We start from the raw sequence: 20,167 nt of genomic DNA, 5'->3' as shown, positions 1-20,167 counted from the left end.
GGGGCCTTCTCCAAGCCCTCTCACAAGGAGCTGGGTAAAAGCTCTTCCTCTGCTATATTCAGCCTATTGGGAGACCTGAAGGTGGCTTCACTGGCCCCAGGAGCCCCCAAAGTCTTGGGCCATTAAGCCAGACTGAGATGAAGGGAAATAGAGATCCTGATTTGGTATCCATAGAGAATCATGACAATAGTCAGTGTTTACTCAGCACTCAACTTATGTTAGGCACTGTCCCGACTGCTCTGCAGATGTTAGTTCATCTAATCCTCAAAACAACTTCAGGGTGCTGGCATTGTTTTCCCCATTAAAAACACCCAAGACCTTTTAAAACATCATTCCTTTTTCTTTTCAAATAATTTCAATCAAATTCCTCACCTGTTTTACTCTTCTTACAATTTTTAAAATATTTATTATTTTTAAGTGTATGAGTGTATTACCTGCATGTGTGTAAGTGCACCCATGTTGTGCAATGCCCAGGGAGGTCAGAAGAAGGTGTTGGATACCCTGGAACTGGAATTATGGACAGTTGTTAGCCACCATGTGGGTGCTGGGAATCGAACCCTGGTCCTCTGCAAGAGCAGTCAGTGCTCTTAACAGCCATCTCTCCAGCTCACAATTTCTTTTTTATACCACCAAGTCTACTAAGTGATTGCACTAGCATAAATTTGTAACACAAGTGTTTATATAAATTAAAACCTTAAAACTTTTTGTAATCCTAGGAAGACTTTAAGGGTTATACATCTTCATACAGTTTTTCAAAGCAGCATATAGGGGTTAAGAAGATGACTCAGTTGGTAAAGTGCTTGCTTTACAAGCACAAGGACCTGAGCTCCATCCCCAGAACCCATGTAAAAATGCCCGGAGTTGTGGTATGCACTAGTAATCCCAGCACTGGGGAGGCTGAGACAGGAGGATCCCTGGGGCTTGCTGGCCAGCCATTTTAGCTTAATTGGTGAGCTCCAGGCCCATGAGAGACCCTGTCTTAAAGGAGGTGAATGTCATTCCTAAAGAACGGCATCTAAGGCTGCCCTTTTGCCTATATGCACACACATACAGTGTACATGTGCATACACATACCTCCACACACCCACACAGAAATGAGAAATATAGCTGAGCAAAATAGTTCATGTCTATAAACTCAGCACTTAAGAGGCTGAGGCAGGAGAACTGCCATGGGTACCAGGCCAGCCAGGATCCAGGACTATATAAGACCTTGCCTCAAAAAACAAAGAAATGGGCTGGAGAGATGGCTCAGCAGTTAAAAGCACTGACTGCTCTTGCAGAGGACCTGGGTTCAGCCACATGGTGGCTAACAACCATCTGTTAACTCCAGTTCCAGGGGATCCAACGCCTTCTTCTGGCCTCCATGGGCACTGCATGATATGGGTGCACCTACATTCAGGCAAAACACTCATATGCATAAATAAATATTTAAATAAACAAAAAACACCAAAAAAAGTCTTCTGAGTAAGATGATGGACTAGAAGTTTTTTCTGTGTGAGCAGGTAGAGAAGAGTCAGAATAAAAAAGAAAAGAAGGGAAGGAGGGAGGGAGCGGGGGACCAGACACAGGCTGGAGAGGTGGCTCAGTGGTTAGGAAGAGCACACATTGCTCTTGTAGATAACCAAGTTCAGTTACTGGCCGCCACATTAGGCAGCTCACAACCACCTATAACTCCAGCTCCAGGGAATCCAATGGCTTCTTCTGTCCTCATCTGCACTCTTGTGCGTATTCATACATGCATATACATGCACAGACATACACATATACATGTGATTAAAAGAAAAGAAAAAAACAGAGTCTATTCCAAAGAGAAGAATTGCTTCAGAAATTCACAAAGGTAATGACAGGACAGCTGAAGTGTGTGGAGAAAAGGAAGTGCAAAGAATAAGCCAAGCCAGATACAGCTCCAGTCATGCAGCTGCCTGGCAGGGGGAGGGGAAGCAGACGCCTCTTCCAAAAGATAAGCCAGGTGGTACCTACCCTCAGGACAAACCCACAAAACTAATTGCAGAACAGGTCAGTGGTGGAGAGGAATACTGTTCTGTCACACCATGTGACTTGGAGAGCAGTGTCTGGGCACCATTTTGAGAGGGAACTTACTGTTTAAAATTGAGCTCCTATGAGGGTCTGAGAGCAGGGAACAACCACAAGTCAGGTAACCAAAATTATTTATTTTACTATGTATATTTATAGATGGGGGGTATGATCTGGGAAGTCTTAGGAAGGTAGGAGAATCTGCCTAGCCCACTGACTGCAAAGTTAAGTGTGCACTGTAGAGGTCCCTGGACTCATGGAAAGGAAGCTACTAAGGCTCAGACCACTCTGGTAGACATCAGACATCCAAATCAGGCTCAACAGCATAAATCATAGACAAGAGTCTGAAAGCTCAACTGGTGTCCACCCTCATGCATATAACTGCCAGTCTCCAATTTTTAGGTTATTTATCTATCTATTCGTATAGGGTGTACCATGTGTGTGTAGGTGCCCACAGAGGCCAGAAGAGAATGTCAGAACTCCTGGAACTGGAGTTACAGGTGGTTGTGAGCCACCATGTAGGTGCTGGGAACTGAACCTGGGTTCACTGCAAGAGTGGTAAGCACTCTGAACCACCGAGCCACACCTCCAGTCCCCTTGTCTTGTTTTTTAAAGTCAGAGCGTCATGTAGCCCAGGCTGACCTCAAACTCATATGTAACTGAGGTTGGCTTTGAACTTCTCATCTTCCTGTCTCTACCTCCCAAGTGCTGGGATTACAGATGGAGCCATAATGCCTTGCTTTGCTTATAATTTTTCATTTTTATTTTTATTCTTCTTACATTTATCTAATTTTCTTTTCAAATTTTCTCATTAGTGGGAAATCCTTCCTCCTCTCTTGTAGTTTTGAAAAAGGGTCTTACTTTATAGCCAGGCTGAAGTTGAACTTTCCATATAGCCCAGGCTGGCCTCAAATTCAGGGCACTCTTCCTTTCTCTGCTTCCTGATCACTGGGATTACAGGTGTGAGCCACCACACCTGGATTTATGATTTTCTCTAATCTCTTTTCCTTTCCCCTTAATAATCTTTACTCCTCTTTTCCTTCTTTTCCTGCCTCCTTCCTTTATTTCATTCATTTACTGTTTCCACATTTACCCAAAGTAATTTTTTTTGTCTTTTTTGAGACAAGGTCTCCCTGTAGCTCCAGCTGGCCTAGCACTATGTAGACCAGACTGGCCTTGAACTCACAGAGATCCACCTGCCTCTGCCTCCCGAGTGCTGGGATTAAGGGCATGCGCCACCACACCGGGCTTGCCCAAAGTATTTTTCAACTTAATAACTTCATAACTTCTACATTAGTTTTGCCATTTTCTGTTCTGTGGTCATTGGTGATGTTAGTGGCTTTAATTGATTTTAAATGTATTCTTATGTCTTTACAGTTTGATGTTCTTGCTGTTACAATAGTTTTCTCCTCTCTGATTGGTACTGGAAATTTAACTATCAAGAATAAGCTACTCAGCGCCAGGCATGGTGGCCTATACCTTTAATCCCAGCACTCAGAAGGCAAAGGCAGACGGATCTAATTTTGAATCTACTCAAAGGAATTATAAAAGAAAAATTCCAAAACCTAGAGGGAGAAATGGACATCTAAATGAAAGAGGCATTTAGAACTCCCCAACAGATATGAGCAGAGAAGAACACTCCACAGCAGGTTATAGTTAAGATATCAAAAATACTAAGCAAAGAAGCAATATTAAAAGCTATAATGTAAAAATAATAAATAAAATATTAAAAGAAACAAAAAGGGGCTGGAGAGATGGCTCAGCAGTTAAGAGCACTGACTGCTCTTGCAGAGGACACAGGTTCGATTCCCAGCACCCACATGGTGGCTACGAACCGTCCTTAACTCCAGTTCCAGGGAAATCCAAAGCCCTCTTCTGACCTCCGCGGCATTGCGCAAGACAGGTGTACTCATATACATGCAGGCAATACACTCATACACATAAAATAAAAATAATAAAATAGTTAAAAGCTATAAAGGGAAAGTATCAACTCACATATTAGAACAATATCAGATCTCTCATCTGCAACCCTAAAAGCCAGGAGCCAGGAATGATGGTACATACCTATAATTCCAGCACTTGCGAGGCTAAGGCAGGAGGATCACCAGATTGGCTTTGGGCTGCTCAATGAGTTTCAGGTCAATCTGAGCTATATATTGAAATCCTGTCTCAAACAACAAATAAGCAAAAACACAGAACTAAAAGCCAGATAAACATGGGATGCTATATTTCAAGTCCTGAAAGTAAATAACCAAAATTACTATGTCCATCAAAGCTATGTTTTTTGGTTGATGGAGGACTGGCAAGATGACTCAGTGAGTAAAGATGTTTGTCAGAGCTGATGACTTGAGTTTGATCCCCACATGGTAGAAGAAAACTGACTCCTGCAAGTTGTCCTCTGACTTCCACATGTATGCTGTGGCTTGCATGTGTACACTCATACACACAATAAATGTAATAAAAATTAAAATTGAAGGAAAAATAAGGACACTTCAAGACAAGTATAAACTAAGGTAGTTCGTGATCACTAGATCAACACTGTAGAAGATACCTGAATGCTATACATATACAGGAAGAAAGTCTCACTCATAAGCACACAGGAAAAAATAAATGTAATGACAGTAGTAAATGAACAAAGCAGATCTAGGAAAGGATGCATCCTGCCTAACACAGTAAACAATCCTCTAATAAAGGAGAAAGAAAAAAAGAAATAATCCAACCATCCAGAAAAACAGCCATCAAAATTATAGGAATTAGTAACTATCTCTCAATAATAACCTTAAATGTAAAGAACCTGCACTGACCAACAGAGACACAGATTAGCTGACTGGTTTTAAAAAACAAACCCAGCCGGGCGTGGTGACACACGCCTTTAATGCCAGCACTCAGCAGGCAGAGGCAGGTGGATCTCTGTGAGTTCAAGGCCAGCCTGGTCTACATAGTGAGTTCCAGGACAGCTGGGGCTACAGGGAGACCCTGTCTCAAAAAGACCAAAAATAAATAAATAAATAAATAAATAAATATAAATAACAAATCCAACTATTTGTTGTCTCCAAGACATACACTTCACTAGCAAAGTTTCCTACAGACTGGTAGTCAAAGGATGGAAGTCAATCTGTCAAGCAAATGGAAGCCAAAAATAAGCTTGAGGCATCTGGTCACATTGTATCTGCAGTCAGGAACAGAGAGGGATGAATGCTCAAGTCCAACTGTTTCTCTTTTTTATTCAGTCCAGGACTCTAACCCATGGAATGGAACCATCCATAGTTAAGGTTGGTCTATCTCAGTTAACCTAAGCTAAATAATCCTTCCTAGGTATGGGCAAAGGCTTGTCTCCTAGGTGATTCTAGAGCTGGTCAAGTTAACAATACTAACCATCACAGGATGTTACAACAGATTGCAAAGAAATTCAGAGGCTCGTTAGGGAATACTTTCAAAATTTATATCCCACCCCCACACACAAAAGACTGGAAAATCTAGGGAAAAAAATCGATATATTCCTGTACATATATAACCTACTAAAATTAAATCAAAAGAATATAAATAACATAATCAAATCTATAACAAGCAGCAAGACTGAAGCAGCAATAAACAAAGGAAAGTCTAGAACTGTATGGATTCACTACCAAATTCTACCAAACCTAACACCAGTGCTCCTCAAATAGTTCTATAAAATAGAAAGGGAAGGACACTACCAAACATTATACAAAGCCAGTATTACCCTGATAGAAAAACTGGATAATGACATGACCAATAGAAAACTATAGACAGACAGGATTATGGAGGCACACATCTTTAATCCCAGAATCAGGAGGTAGAGTCAGGGGGATCTCTGTAAGATGGAGACCAGCCTGGTCTACATAGCAAGTTCCAGACCAGATGGGGCTACAGGAGACCCTGTCTCAAAACAAAACAAAAGGTTCCCAACACCTACATGGTGGCTAACAACTGTCTATAACTCCATTTCCAGGGGATCCTTCACCCTTTTCTGACCTCTGTAGGCATTGCATGACATGGGTGCACTTATATGCAAGCAATACGCTCATAACTTAAAAATAATAAAATTAAAAAAGAAGAAAAAATGATAGACAAATTTTCCTGATGAATATAGATGGAAATCTTCTCAATGACTTTTTTGGGAGGGGCTGGGAGAGATGGTTTAATGGTGAAGAGGATGTATTGCTTTTCCAGAGGACCGGAGTTCAGTTCCCAGAACCCACATCAGGCAGCTCACAACTCCTGAAACTCTGCCTCCAGGAGATCTGATGCCCTCTTCTGGCCTCTTCAGGTATCCGCACTCATAGTGCAAATATACAGACATACATATACATGCAAATTAAAAATCAAGTAACAAAAAATGTTGTTGTCCTTTTACTGCTTTTGTAACCAGGGCTGGCCTGAACTAATGGCAATCCTTCTGCCTCAGCTTTCTAAGTTGCTAGGATTACCACCATGCCCAGGTTTTCATTTTTTATTTGATTGTTTGGTGGTGGGTTTTGTTGTTTGTTTTTTGTTTGGGGGAATAGGGTCTCACTATGCAGTCCTAGTTGGCCTAGAACTTGCTATGTAGACCAGGCTGTTCTTGAGCTCACAGAGATTTGCCTGCCTCTGCCTCCCAAGTACTAGGATTACAGGCATATGCCACCATGCCAGGCTATTCTGACTGGTTTTTTGAGACAGGCTTTCATGTAGCTGGCCTCCAACTGGGTCTATAGCCCAGAATGACTTGACTTTCTGATCTTCCTGCCTCCACCTCCCAAGTGCTGGTATTAACTGGCCTGCACCCAGCTCTTTTCATTAAAAAAAAAAAAAACATGCTTAGGAAATTTGTTCACACATTATTCAGGACTGAATGTATACCGTTATCCCTCAACACTTTCAGCATTTCGAGTTTTCTGTCAAAAGTTCCATTTGTCATTAAAAATTATACTTGATACTATCTAACAATTCAATACAAACCTTTCAATTTTGCTGAAAGCATTTATTAAGACGTACCTAGATCCAGACATTTCTCCATTTCAAACTCATGGCACAAAAACATTTAAAGTCAAATTAGAATTTGCTTCATTTCCCCTAGGGCTAGGAAAAGAACAGGTTGGGAAATGACTAATAACCAGGCTCCTAGCATAGATGCTTACTGAGATCAATTTCTAGAATTCCCAAGTTTCTGAGTTTTTCTGGTCTACAGGACAGTATAGGAAAGCTCGAGTCAAATTCAAGCACTTAGTAGGCCTGCACCTAGTAGGCCTGTCCTGAGGCCCCTGAGATAACAGTTAAAAGGTGGCCTGGGGGGAAGGGAGGGCTGAAGAGATGGCTTGGTGGTTAACAGCACTGGCTGCTCTTGCAGAGGACTCTGTTCAGTTCTCAGCACCCACATGACAGCTAACAACTGTCCATAGCTACCATTCCAGGGAATCCAGCACCTTCTGGTCTCTGCAGGCATTGCACATACGTGGTGCACTTACATACATGCAGACAAAAGCACTCGTACACATACTATAATGGCTCAGCGGTTAAAAGCACCGACTGCTCTTGCAGAGGACCCGGGTTCAATTCCCAGCACCCACATGAAGGCTACGAACCGTCCTTAACTCCAGTTCCAGCAGAATCCGAAGCCCTCTTCTGACCTCCGCAGCACTGCATGATACGGGTGCACTCACATACTTACAGGCAATACACTCATACACATAGAAATAATAAAATATCTTTAAGAAAATAAATCAAAAAAAAACTTTTTAAGTGGCCTCGGGTGGGAGGTGGTTAGGATGATGAAATAAATGCAGTAGGTCCTCCATCAAGGCAGACTTTAATTTTCTTACTCGACAGAAGTGAGAGGAGGTTCGGAACAGCAGCACCAAGAAACAGCAGGTTACGCAAGCAGTTTTAGTAACCTTGGCCAGTAAGCTCCAGTCTTAGTACACTTGGCCTAGAACTTGGAGGCCCACGGTGGGTCACACTGGCCTGCAAGCCCCCGACACTCCCATTTACCCGCACTGCGCCGTTATCTGAATGACTGACACCTCGGCCAGCCAATGATCTTTGGGACAGCGGAAGCGCCTGCCTCCAGGAGGTGGGCGTGGCGAGTCAGTGGAATGACAAGCAGTCTCACCAATAGTGAGGAGGTCTCGCAGTTGCTATGGCCGTCCTGGCCAATGAGAAGAAGAAACAGTTCCGAAAGGACTGAGGAAGCAGCCAACGCTCGTCGCCGCTGCGGGGGTCGCGTGGCTTCCGTTCGGAGAGGGCGGGCCAGCATCCCAAACCGAAGGTGGTTGTCTCTGCCCAAGCTGGTTGGAAAGTGGGGGTCGGGCCGGTAGCGGTTGTTTGTAGCCGAGGCCCCGCTAGTGGGCTAGGCCGTTCCTGCCCGCCCCAGCTCCGCCTCCCGTCGGACCCTTCGGTCTCCCTGCCGGACTCCCTCGCTGCCTTAGCTGCTCCGCGGCCCAGCCGCCACCATGTCCCTGCACGGCAAACGGAAGGAGATCTACAAATATGAAGCGCCCTGGACCGTCTACGCCATGAACTGGAGCGTGCGGCCAGACAAGCGCTTTCGCCTGGCGCTGGGCAGCTTCGTGGAGGAGTACAACAACAAGGTGGGCCGGGCAGGGGTTCCGAGCCTCGCTGGCGGGAAGCGGGCCCCGGGAGGATCCCGCAACTCTTCCTGCAAACTTGCCTTGGCCGGGAGCGCCTCCTCCATGGCCTGGTGTGGAGAGTGTCACATTCATTGCTTTATTTAATCTTGACAGCGGGGGAAACTGAGGCACGGTGTTGTGACGTGCGGGAGGCCGACAAGGTATTTCGTGGTAGTAACAGGTTTCACACCTGAGTTTACACCCCAAAGCCACGTCGTCTGTCCCTACCCCCCCCCACCACCACTTCTGCCGCAATGCTTCAGTTGCGGGGCGGGGGGCGGGAGAGGGAAGAGCTGCGAAGGAAAATGCAGGCGCTTGGATTGGTGGTCGTTCACTCCTGGCCACGCGAGATTTTCTGTTAGGGATATTTGTTGCTAGGGCTGCCATTGCTAGCTGATGCCCCCCCCCCAACAATCTCTTAGAAACCTTGGTCAGTACCATGATCCCGCCATTGTTTCTGAATAGAGAAAGATGACATTTGAAAGGATATTCTTTCTTGGCTCCTTTCATGTTGATTTGCAATCTTATTATGTCTTGCTGAACATCCACCTCTTTGAGAATTCTACATTGAAGCACTGGTAGAAGGGAGAAGCTTTTGTTTGTTTCAGAAATAAATGTATTACTAATTGTTGAATGCCTAACAGGTTAATATTTCCCAGTAGTTCATTACACACTTGAATTTCAAATGATCTTTAACATAAAAGAAATAAATTTAAAAGAAATGAATTTCACTTTATGGAGTAACACCCAGCACAGATGTAAAAGCCCCATTGATGCTCTGTAAGACTGGAGGCATGCCTGAGACAGGTTGATGGGGGCCTTTGCTACACACAGCCTCATGTAGTTGTGGTTGCATGTTATTCATTGAAGGGAGAGTAGCTTTGAGCTGATAGTGTGGGAGATAATTTTGAAAGTGTTGGGCAGAATGTTCTCTCTCTCTTCCTCTTTTTGTTGTCTTAGAGTAAATGATGTAAATGTTAGCAGTTATTGAAAGCCTTGGTTGTGCACATCAGACTTAGGACACAGACAAGATTGGTGGGGTGGGGGTGGCTGGTCTAGGTTTGGGTCCTCTTTGGTCTATTGATTAGCTGTTAACCAAATTTTATTATTTCTGACCCACAGCACTATAGGGAAGAGGTTCTGTTCTAAATGTGAAGGTCCAGGGGCAAACATTTGAACATTTAAGTTTGTTTATAGTTTTCAGGAATGCATATGTTTCTCTGGGTAAAGGTCCTAATATCTTTGGAGTCCCCTTTGAAAAATGGATGAAAGGGATTGACTTTCATTGTTCAGACATTACACATACACCAACAGTTTACAAATAAATACCAGGGAGTATACTGATCATCCTTTCCTGAACTTGAACTTTATTTCCTTTCACTGATGACTTTTTCTCCCTCAGTGGACAGTAGGACTAGGAATGGGATTCAAGGTCCTGATGTGGGTAGTATTAGTAAGATTAAGACCACTAGAGGCTGGAGAGATGGCTCAGTGGTTAAGAGCACTGGCTGCTCTTGCAGAGGACCTTAGAACCAACTGAACCATCTCTGCAGCCTTTGATTTGGTTCTCAGCACCCATATGATAGCTAACTGCTGTCTGTAACTCCAGTTCCAGGGAATCAAATGCCCTCTTCTGGCTTTGCACACACATGGTATATTTATAAATATGCAAGTAAACACTCATACACATAAAATAATTAATTAAAAAGATGAAGACCACTAGAACTGACTAAGTGTGGAGTACATGCCTTTAGTCCCAGCAACTGGGAGACAGAAGCAAACTGATCTGTGAGTTAGAGGCCAGTCTGATAATATATTGAGAGTTCAGGTCCAGCCAGGGCTACATAGTGAGACCCTGTCTCAAAAAAAAAGGGGGGGGGGGCGCTGCAGAGATGGTTCAGAGGTTAAGAGCACTAGCTGCCCTTGCAGAGGACCCAGGTTCAATTCAGTTAACATCTATCCATAACTTCAGTTCTGGGGATCCATTGCCCTTTTCGGACCTCCATGGGCACTGCATAACACAGGTGCATTTACATTCAAACAAAACACTCATACACATAAAATAAAAGAAATTTTTTTTAAAAAAAAGAAGAAAGAGACCTCTAGAACTGGAGCTTGAGAGATGGTTTAGCAGTTAAGAGCACTGACTGCTCTTCCAGAGGGCCCAAGTTTGAGTCCCAGCACTCAGGTTAATCACCACCAGTTCCAGGGGATCTGACACACTTGTTATACACATAAGTAAAAAATAAATGGGCTGGAGAGATGGCTCAGGGGTTAAGAGCATGTACTGCTCTGCTATAGGACCCAAGTTTGGTTCTCAGCACCCATATCAGGTGATTCACAATTACTTGTAACTCCAGCTTCAGATTCATGTGTGCGTGCATGTATACACACACATAATTTTAAAAATAAAAAATCTTAAAAAATAAGAATATGCCGGGTGTGGTGGCGCATGCCTTTAATCCCAGCATTTGGGAGGCAGAGGCAGGCAGATCTCTGTGAGTTTGAGGCCAGCCTGATCTACATAGCGAGTTCCAGGCCAGCCGGGGCTACAGGGAGACCCTGTCTCAAAGAGACCAAAAAAGGGGGTGAAGAGATGGCTCAGGGGTTAAGAACATTGGCTGTTCTTGCAGAAGACCCAAGTTTGAATCCTAGCACCCACGTGGCAGCTAACAACTGTCCATAACTCCAGTTCCAGGGGATCCAACAGCCTCTTCTGTTTTCAGTGGGCATTGCAAGACATGGGTGCACTTACCTACATGCAGGCGATACATGCATACACATAAAATGAAAATAATTTTTAAAAGACTTAATAAATAAAAATATATCTTAAAGCGCTAGTATTATTATTTAAGGATATATGTAAGAAAGTGAAATATATCTTTCAAAGGGCTATAGTTTTTTCATACAATATTTTTCCTTTTAATTTCTTTCAGAATCATTGGTTCAATAGTAGTAGTCCTTTTTTTTTCTAAGAGAGGAGACATTGAGCCACAGATAGGCTGCTTGCAGAATCAATGGAGTAATTGATATAAAAACCTCATTTGCAGGAGGTCTGTCCCAAAGTTTGTCCTTTGGTTTACATTTTCAACTGTAGAGAGCTGCTCTTTTGTGCCAGGCACACAGATAGTGTGGTCTTAATAATGAAATACAAGCAGCAATGCCAGTATTAGCAGAATAAGCAATTAACTATATCTTAAACTTACATGATAAAGGCAGTGAAGACTTTTTGTGCTTCTACTCATCTGTAAATCAGGCTTCATAGGTAAGAGCCTCTGTGTATGAATGCCTGTGTACACCTGCCCACTTCATAATGGACACCTCATAATTAGCACACGGGTGCGTGTGCACTTGTGTGTGTGTGTGTGTGTTTGGTCTTTTTGAGACAGGGTCTCTCTCTAGTCCCAGCTGTCCTGGAACTCACGATGTAGACCAGGCTGGCCTTGAACTCAGCGAGATCCTCCTGCCTCTGCCTCCCAAGTGCTGGGATTAAAGGCATGAGCCACCACACCAGACTTGTGTGTGCTTTGAAACAGGATCTTGCCAGGTTGCCCAGGATGACCTCAAATTTAAGATCTTTCTGCCTCTACCCACCAAGCACTTAGGGTTACAAACATTTGCCACTATATCCTGATATAATTATGGGTTTATGTGTGTGTGTGTGTGTTGTATGTGTATTCATGTGTGCACACGTGTGTGTGTGTGTGTGTGACAGTGTGTGTGTTTGTGGGGAAGTGGGGGACAGAGGTTGACATCAGTTGTCTCCCTCTGTCATGTTCCACTGTATTTTTGAAGGCTAGGTCCTTCAGTGAATTTGGGACTTACTGTATCTGCTAGACTGACTGGCCAGCAAGCCCCATAGATCTACCTGTCTATGGGCTCCCAGAGCTGGGGTTATAGACATGCTGCCATGCTCAGCTTTAATATGGGGGCTGGGACTGGCTCAAGTCCTGATGCTTGTACAGCAAGTGCTTTATCTACTGAGCCATCTCCCCAGTCCCATAATTATCTTTAAATGCATAAAATTACATAAAATTCCAAAGGAAACCAATGATATTGAATACAAATTATCAAAAAATTAAGATTTATTTTTATTTTATGTGTATGAGTATTTTGCCTGCATATGTATAAGTGTGTGCCTGGTGCCTATGAAGGCCAGAAGAGAACCTTGGATCTGAAGCTGGACCCGTAGGCAATTGTAAGCCACCTGATGTGGGTACTAGAAACTAAACTCAGGTCTTGCAAAAGTAGGATGTGCTCATGGCCAATGAATCATCCCTCCAGTCCCATGGTCATCTTTTAAAAATGTGGACAGCATTGACTAAAATATGATTGTAATTTAAGTTTTCTTGTATTAATATAATTATGTTTTCTAACTTTTTTTCTAGTTTGCCCATAATATGTTAGGGATTTAATGTGTTAGGGATAAATGAATTCAGGGATTTGTGAATTCTAGGTAAGCACTTTGAACCACACATCCCAGCACTGAAAATCTTAATCCTGTCACCATTTGTATGGCCTAGGGTAAATTATCCTCAATTTCTTCCTGCACAAAGTGAGGGTAATAATAAGTTAAACTGATTTTGTTAGGAAAATTCTTGTTTTATTGTGGTACTGGGGATTGAACCTAGGCTAATTTTGATTTTATTAACAGTTATGGGAAAGTAATTGATGACTCTGGAATTGTTAGGTTGATTTTGATAGCATGAGTTTATTTAAATGGCTCCACACTTACCACATGTGCACTATTGTGTTCTATAGTAGCACTGTGTGCTAAAGAATACATTTTCTTTCCTCAAGGAGCTTACAGTAACAAACAAGGTAGATATGGTACTTTTCTTTTAAAAAAATAAAATAAGGGGCTAGAGAGATGGCTCAGTGATTAAGACCACTGACTGTTCTTGCAGAAGACCTGGATTTGAATCCCAGCACCCACATGGCAGCTAACCAAACTGTAACTCTAGTTCCAGGGGATCCGACAGCCTCTTCTGTCCTCCAGAGGCATTGCACGACACGGATACACTTACCTACATGCAGGCATAACACTCATACACATGAAATAAAAATAATAAATTAAAAAATATATATATTTTTAAAAAAAGAAAACCCATAAGGTAACTGGGCACTGTGGTACACACCTGTAATCCCAACATTTGGGCAGTGGAAGCAGGGGGATCAGCATTCAAGGCCAGTCTGAGCTACTTGAGACTGTCTCAAAACAAACAAGCAAAAAAAGAACAAAACAAATCCAAAAGATATAGATAATATATAATTTATGTTATTTGGGGGCTAGAGAGATGGCTCATACTGTTCCTCTAGAGGATCTGAGTTTAGTTCCCAGGACTCACATAAGGCAGCTCCAAGGGATGCTCTTTTCTGGGCTCTGAGGGTACCTATGTCAGTCATGGTACACACACTTATACACATAAATCAAAAAAATTTTTTTTTTTTTTTGTCTTTTTGAGACAGGTCTCCCTGTACCCTAGCTGTCCTGGAACTCACTATGTAGCCCAGGCTGGCCTTGAACTCACAGAGATCCGCCTGCTTGGGATTAAAGGTATGTGCCACCACACCCGGCCAAAAAAATTATTTTAAAATCTTTAAAAAAAATTTTTTTTGAGGTAGGGTCTCACTATGAGCCCTGACTGGCCTAGAACTCGCTATGTAGACTAGGCTAGATTCGAATTCACAGAGATCCTCCTGGAAAAATCTTTCATAAGGGAAGGGATGGAGAGAGGGAGGGAAAGAAGGAAGAAAAAGGGGGGGAATGAGAAAAAATAGGACAAGAGTAGAGGCATGTGTCTTTAATCCTAATAGGAGCTCAAATTTAAGGCCAGCCTGGAATATTCAGCAGAATTCTTAAGAGTACCTCCTCCATAACTTTTCTCTTAAGGGACCTTGTTTCCCATGTTGGGGAAATGGTTGTTAAACAGTGATTGCAGAGGGGCACTGAAGGTTGGAGATAGAAGAGATTTAGCAGGAGGACGGGGAAGACTAGAGAAAGACCAGAATGTCAGCATGATAACAACAGGCAGAATTAATTTGTCCTAATGCTCACACAGTGTGTAAGGACGGACTATAGGATGCTGGATGTAGAAAGAAGCCAAGAAGGAGATCTGTCTGTGGCTCAGATTCCAAACTCAAAAGAGCCGCAGTTGTCTAAAATAGAATTTTGATGGGCCAAAGCAGAACCAAAGAAACAACAATAACACAATCTTTTGGGAGCAGGAGAAGAAGGAACACAGGCTGGCAACTACTTGGGGGCCTGAAGCAAGACCATGAGTTTAAGGCTAGCCTGTGGTGTGGAGTGACTTTTAAGACTAGCCTGGTCAACTTAGCACCTGTCTCAAAATAAAATGAAAAGAGACCTGAGGATGTAGCTGAGTAAGTAGAACACTTGCCTAGCACACTTCAGGCCCTAGGTTCAATTCCCCAGTACTGAAAAAACAATTACAATGAGAAAGAACATGATAGATGCAGAAAAGGAGGTCTTACGCATAGATGTCATTGGAGCAGAAAGACAAAGAACTAAAACTCTAAACCAAATATGTAGTTAAAGAATTGGGGAAAGAGTAAAGTAATGAGTTCATGCTCAACCTCAGTAGTAAAATGTTGTAAAAATAAAGTGCTGTTTTCATCTGTCAAATTAGTAAAAAAACTTATTTTTGTTTTCAGAGATATGGAGAAATTGGCATTCTCATTTACTGTTAATAAAAGTATAAATGGAAGCAATTTTTATTTTCCTTTTTAAAACTAATTTTTTGGTTAGCATTGCAAAGAAATGGTTTCATTGTCAAAGAAATTATGACATTTTCACACACACACACACATATATATATCATTATACTTAATTCTCATTTGTCCGTCCCCTCAACCTCCCCTCTCTCCCCTTTCCTATTTTTTTTTTTTTAATTATTATTTAGTGAATTCCAGGACAGCTGGGGCTACAGGGAGACCCTGTCTCAAAAAGACCAAAAAAAATTTTTTTAATTTTTATTTTATGTGTATGCGTGTATTGCGTGCATGTAGGTAAGTGTACCTGTGTCATGCAGTGCCTGTAGAGGACAGAAGAGACTGTCGGATCCTCTGGAACTGGAGTTAGGGACAGCTGTTAGCTGCCATGTGGGTGCTGAGATTCGAACCTGGGTCTTCTGCAAGAACAGTCAGTGTTCTTAACTGCTGCACTGTCTCTCTAGCCCTCCCCTTTCCTTTTTTGCTGATTGCCTTTCCCCCTAGTAATCTTCCCTTCTGCTTTCATGTCATATATATTATCCTCTCTTGTTCTCCCACTGTTTCTTCCTAAGACCCATCATACTACAAACAAACAAAAATACATGAAAAATTCAGAAAGGTAGACACTGATCAGCAGTTTGTCAGTATAGAACTTAGGAAGAATTTGTCAAGGTCATTAAGTAGAATTAGGGGTAGGTTAATGGGTGCTTTACCATCTTATTCTGTATTACGAATATTCACAGAGAACTTACATTCTCTTCTATCATAAAATGTAAATATCTGCATATCTGAACAGAAACATTGAACAGTAGTCAGTCAGAGTTACTCCTCTCAAGTTTGGTTGGCAACCGGGAGCAGAAGAGGCTAGAGTCTGACTGAGAGTGAAACACAAGTTTGTACAAACACATTAAATCTTTGAGAACTGAAAAACAGTGTGCTTGAATTAATCACCTAAGTGGCACAATCTTGAAATGTTGAAGAAAATAACCAATTTTTGAAAGAGATGAATTTCAGGTTACAAATACTCTCATTTTAAGGAATGTTTACATTTTTTTAAGAATATGATTCTATGTGGCATCCCTCTAATAACAGCATTAGCCCTAAAACATCCCCTCCTAAGTCCTTTATCATGACTTTGAATGTAGAAAGACTGTAGAGGGTAGGATTAGACATACCCTAAGGACACACCTATTCCAGAAAGCTTTGCATTTTCTTTACAGTGCTATGTGGCAGTAGAAAGTTCCTTCAGTGTTTGGTTTTGTTCTTTTTTAAACTCTAAGATGCTTTAAATTTTGCTTAGAAATTGTGTGTATTCAAGCTCATGTATGTATGTGTTCATGGCACATGGAGGCCAGAAGCCAATATCAGGTGTCTTCCTCAATTGCTTCTCATCTTTTTTTAAAATATTTTATTTATTTTATGTGTATGAGTGTATTGCCTCCATTATTGCATAATACCCACGGAGGTCAGAAGAGGATGTCAGATTCCCATGGAACTGGAGTTATGGAAGGTTAGTAGCTGCCATGTGGGTTCTGGGAATCAAATTCAGATCCTCTGCAAGAGCAGCCAGTGCTCTTAACTGTTGAGCCATCTCTCCAGCCCCCATCTATAACCTTATTTTTTAGACATGGTCTGTTGCTGAATCTGGAATTCAGATTCAGCTGGACCGACTAACCAAGAAGCCCTAGGGATCCTGCTGTCTCCACCTGCTTTGTCTCTACTTCTCTGGTGCTGGAATTTCAGGTGTGCTCACACTGGGCCTTTTTTTGGGGGGGGGGTCTTTTTGAGACAGGGTCTCCTAGCCCCAGCTGTCCTGGAACTCACTATGTAGACCAGGCTGGCCTTGAACTCACAGAGATCCCCCTGCCTCTGCCTCCCAAGTGCTGGGATTAAAGGCGTGTGCCACCACGCCTGGCTCACACTGGGCTTTTTTACATGGGTTCTGAAGGATTGAATTCAGTTCTTATGCTGGCCATTAAGCACTTTACTGACTGAGCCATCCCCTTTGTCTTAAATTTTACACTAAAATATGTGAAAGCTAGCTTGTTTGACTCTGCAGTGCTTTGAAGGATAGATGAGAACATCAGATCCCCTGGAACTGGAATAGTTGTTAAACTACCATGTGGGTGCTGAGATTTGAACCTGAGTCTTGCAAGAGCAACCAGTGCTCTTAATTGCTGAGCCATCTCTCCAGCCCTTCCCTGGGCACTTTTAAAGTTCACAGGAGATTCTAATAGAGCCACGATTGCAAGCAACTGCTCTGGGGTGATCTAGCACCACCAGGCCTGGCGGAACTGTTTTTTTTAGAATATAACCTTAGAGCTTTTCTTTAAAATTGAGGGTTAAGGGGCTGGAGAGATGGCTTAGCTGTTAAGAGCACTGGCTGCTCTTGTAGAGGACCCTGAGGCTAACAACCATCTCTAACTCCAGTTCCAGGGGACCTGGCTTCCTCGGGCATTGAACGACATGGGTGCACTTACATACATGCAGACAGTACACTCATACACATAGAATAAAAAATAAAAATAAATAAAATTTTTAAAAATAAAATAAAATTGAGGGCTGGGGTCAGGCATGGTGGCACATGACTTTAATCCCAGTACTCAAGAGGCAGAGGCAGGAGAATCTCTGGAAGTTCAAGATCAGCTGGACATAAACAAAAAAAAAAAAAAAAAAAAAAAAAAAAAAAAAAAAAAAAAAGGGCTTAAAATTGAGGGCTGAGGATTTAGCTCAGTAGAGCACTTGCCTAATATATAGGTGGGTTTGGGGTTCAAACTCCAGCACGACACACACTTTCTAATATAAAAATTCTAGACCGGATTTTGGCCACCAGAAATAAAGACAGCTGTGCAAACCCAAACCAGACAGGGACCCAGCATGGATGAGGGAGGTAGGCAGGAAACCCCAGCTCTAGCTGAGGATCTTTTGTCAATTAATGGATGCTCAGAGAGGGAGTCAGTTTTCCTTACTGGTGTGACACCTAGTCAGTTGACAGGATTCCAGGGGTTGTACTCACATCCAGGAGCACTTGGGAGGCACAGATTGGATTTGATAGACCTTTAAAAAAACAAAAAGAGCCAGGTGTGGCTCACACCTTTAATCACAGCACGCAGGAGGCAGAGGCAGGAGGATCTCTGTGAGTTCAAGGCCAGCCTGGTATACAATAGTGAGTTCCAGGACAGCTAGGACTACAGGGAAACCCTGCCTCAAAAAGACCAAAAAAATAGAAGGGACTGGACAGATGCAGTGGTTAAGAGCACTAACTGCTCTTGTGGAGGACCCAGCACCTACACAATGACTAAGAACCATTGGTAATTCCAGTCCCAGGGCATCTGATGCCCTCTTCTGGCTTCCATGGGCATTGCAAGACATTAATGTACTTACATGTAGGCAAAACATTCATACAAATAAAATAATAAAATATTAAAGACAAAAAAGTCAAAGTAGTAAAGGACAGATAATAATGGAGGACATGAAGCTGGGAGGAGGGAATAGTCCTGAATGTGCTCAAAATACATTGTTATGAAATTCTGGAATCAATGAAAATATTTTATTTTATTTTTTTGGTCTTTTTTGAGATACGGTCTCCTTGTAGCCCCAACTGTCCTGGAACTCATTGTGTAGACCAGGCTGGCCTTGAACTTACAAAGATCTGCCTGCCTCTGCCTCCCAAGTGCTGGGATTAAAGGCATGCGCCACCACGCCTGCATGTATGTGAGTTCAACTGTGCCATGCGGAGGTCGGATTCCCCTGGAACTGGGGTTAGGAATGGTTCATAGCTGCCAGTGGGTGCTGGGAATCCAACCCAGGTCCTCTGCAAGAGTAGTCAGTGCTCTTAACCACTGAGCCATTTCTCCAGCCCCGTGAAAATATTTTTAAAAGACCATATAAGGATTTAAAAAAACAATGCAGCCAGGTGTGGTGGCTCAGGCCTTTAATCCTAGCACTTGGGAGGCAGAGGCAGATGGATCTCTCAGAGGTCAGCCTGAATGCTAGGTAATGTTGGAAAAATACAACTTAAATGTGAAGTCTAGAACTATAAACTTTTTAGAAGACAGGAGAAAATATGGTAACATGGAGTTAAGCAAAGTTTTTTGTTTTTTTTTAACCTAGGACACAAGAGCTAACATATGCATATAATCCCAGCACTTAGCAGGTAGAGGCAAGAGGATCAGGAGTTTAAAGTCACTGGCTATATACTGAGTTTGAGAGCAACTATGTAAGACCTTGTCAACTATGTAAGACCTTGTCAAGAACTGGGGGGAGGGTGTTAAGAGAATTGTTTTTTTCAGGGTGAAAACTGATACTGTTTTTGTTTTGTTTGAAACATGGTTTCCCTGTAGCCCCAGCTGGCCTGAAATTCACTATGCAGACCAGGCCTCACTCTCCCAGGGATCTGCCTGCTTCTGCCTCCCAAGAACTGGGATTAAAAATGAGTGTCACCTAGGAGCTGGAGAGGTGGCTCAGCAGTTAAGAACACTGGTTGTTCTTGCAGAAGACCCGGGTTCAAATCCCAGCACCCATATGGCAGCTAACAACTGTCTGTAACTCTAGTCCCAGGGGATCCGACAGCCTCTTCTGTCCTCTATGGGCATTGCACAACACGATCTGCCTGCTTCTGCCTCCCAAGAACTGGGATTAAAAATGAGTGTCACCTAGGAGCTGGAGAGGTGGCTCAGCAGTTAAGAACACTGGTTGTTCTTGCAGAAGACCCGGGTTCAAATCCCAGCACCCATATGGCAGCTAACAACTGTCTGTAACTCTAGTCCCAGGGG

At 42.7% G+C, this 20,167-nt stretch overlaps 1 protein-coding gene across 2 annotated transcripts in view; it reads left to right on the top strand.

The window, feature by feature from the left end:
* Positions 1–8,248: 8,248 nt before the first annotated feature.
* The window catches only part of Dcaf7 (DDB1 and CUL4 associated factor 7), a 42,166-nt gene continuing 30,247 nt past the window's right edge, over positions 8,249–20,167 (top strand). For both annotated transcript variants that reach the window (XR_607720.3, XM_008846602.2), the window contains exon 1: positions 8,249–8,621. Coding sequence is in view for 1 of the 2 variants with exons in the window: in XM_008846602.2 (XP_008844824.1) it covers positions 8,484–8,621 (138 nt within the window). In the remaining variant the exon portion in view is untranslated. The remainder of the gene's footprint in view (positions 8,622–20,167) is intronic.

The sequence above is a fragment of the Nannospalax galili genome, unplaced genomic scaffold, assembly GCF_000622305.1.
Source record: "Nannospalax galili isolate Female #2095 unplaced genomic scaffold, S.galili_v1.0 scaffold1023, whole genome shotgun sequence".
Taxonomy (NCBI): Eukaryota; Metazoa; Chordata; class Mammalia; order Rodentia; family Spalacidae; genus Nannospalax; species Nannospalax galili.
Note: the sequence above shows the minus strand (reverse complement) of the source record. Positions and strands in the feature narration are given on the sequence as shown.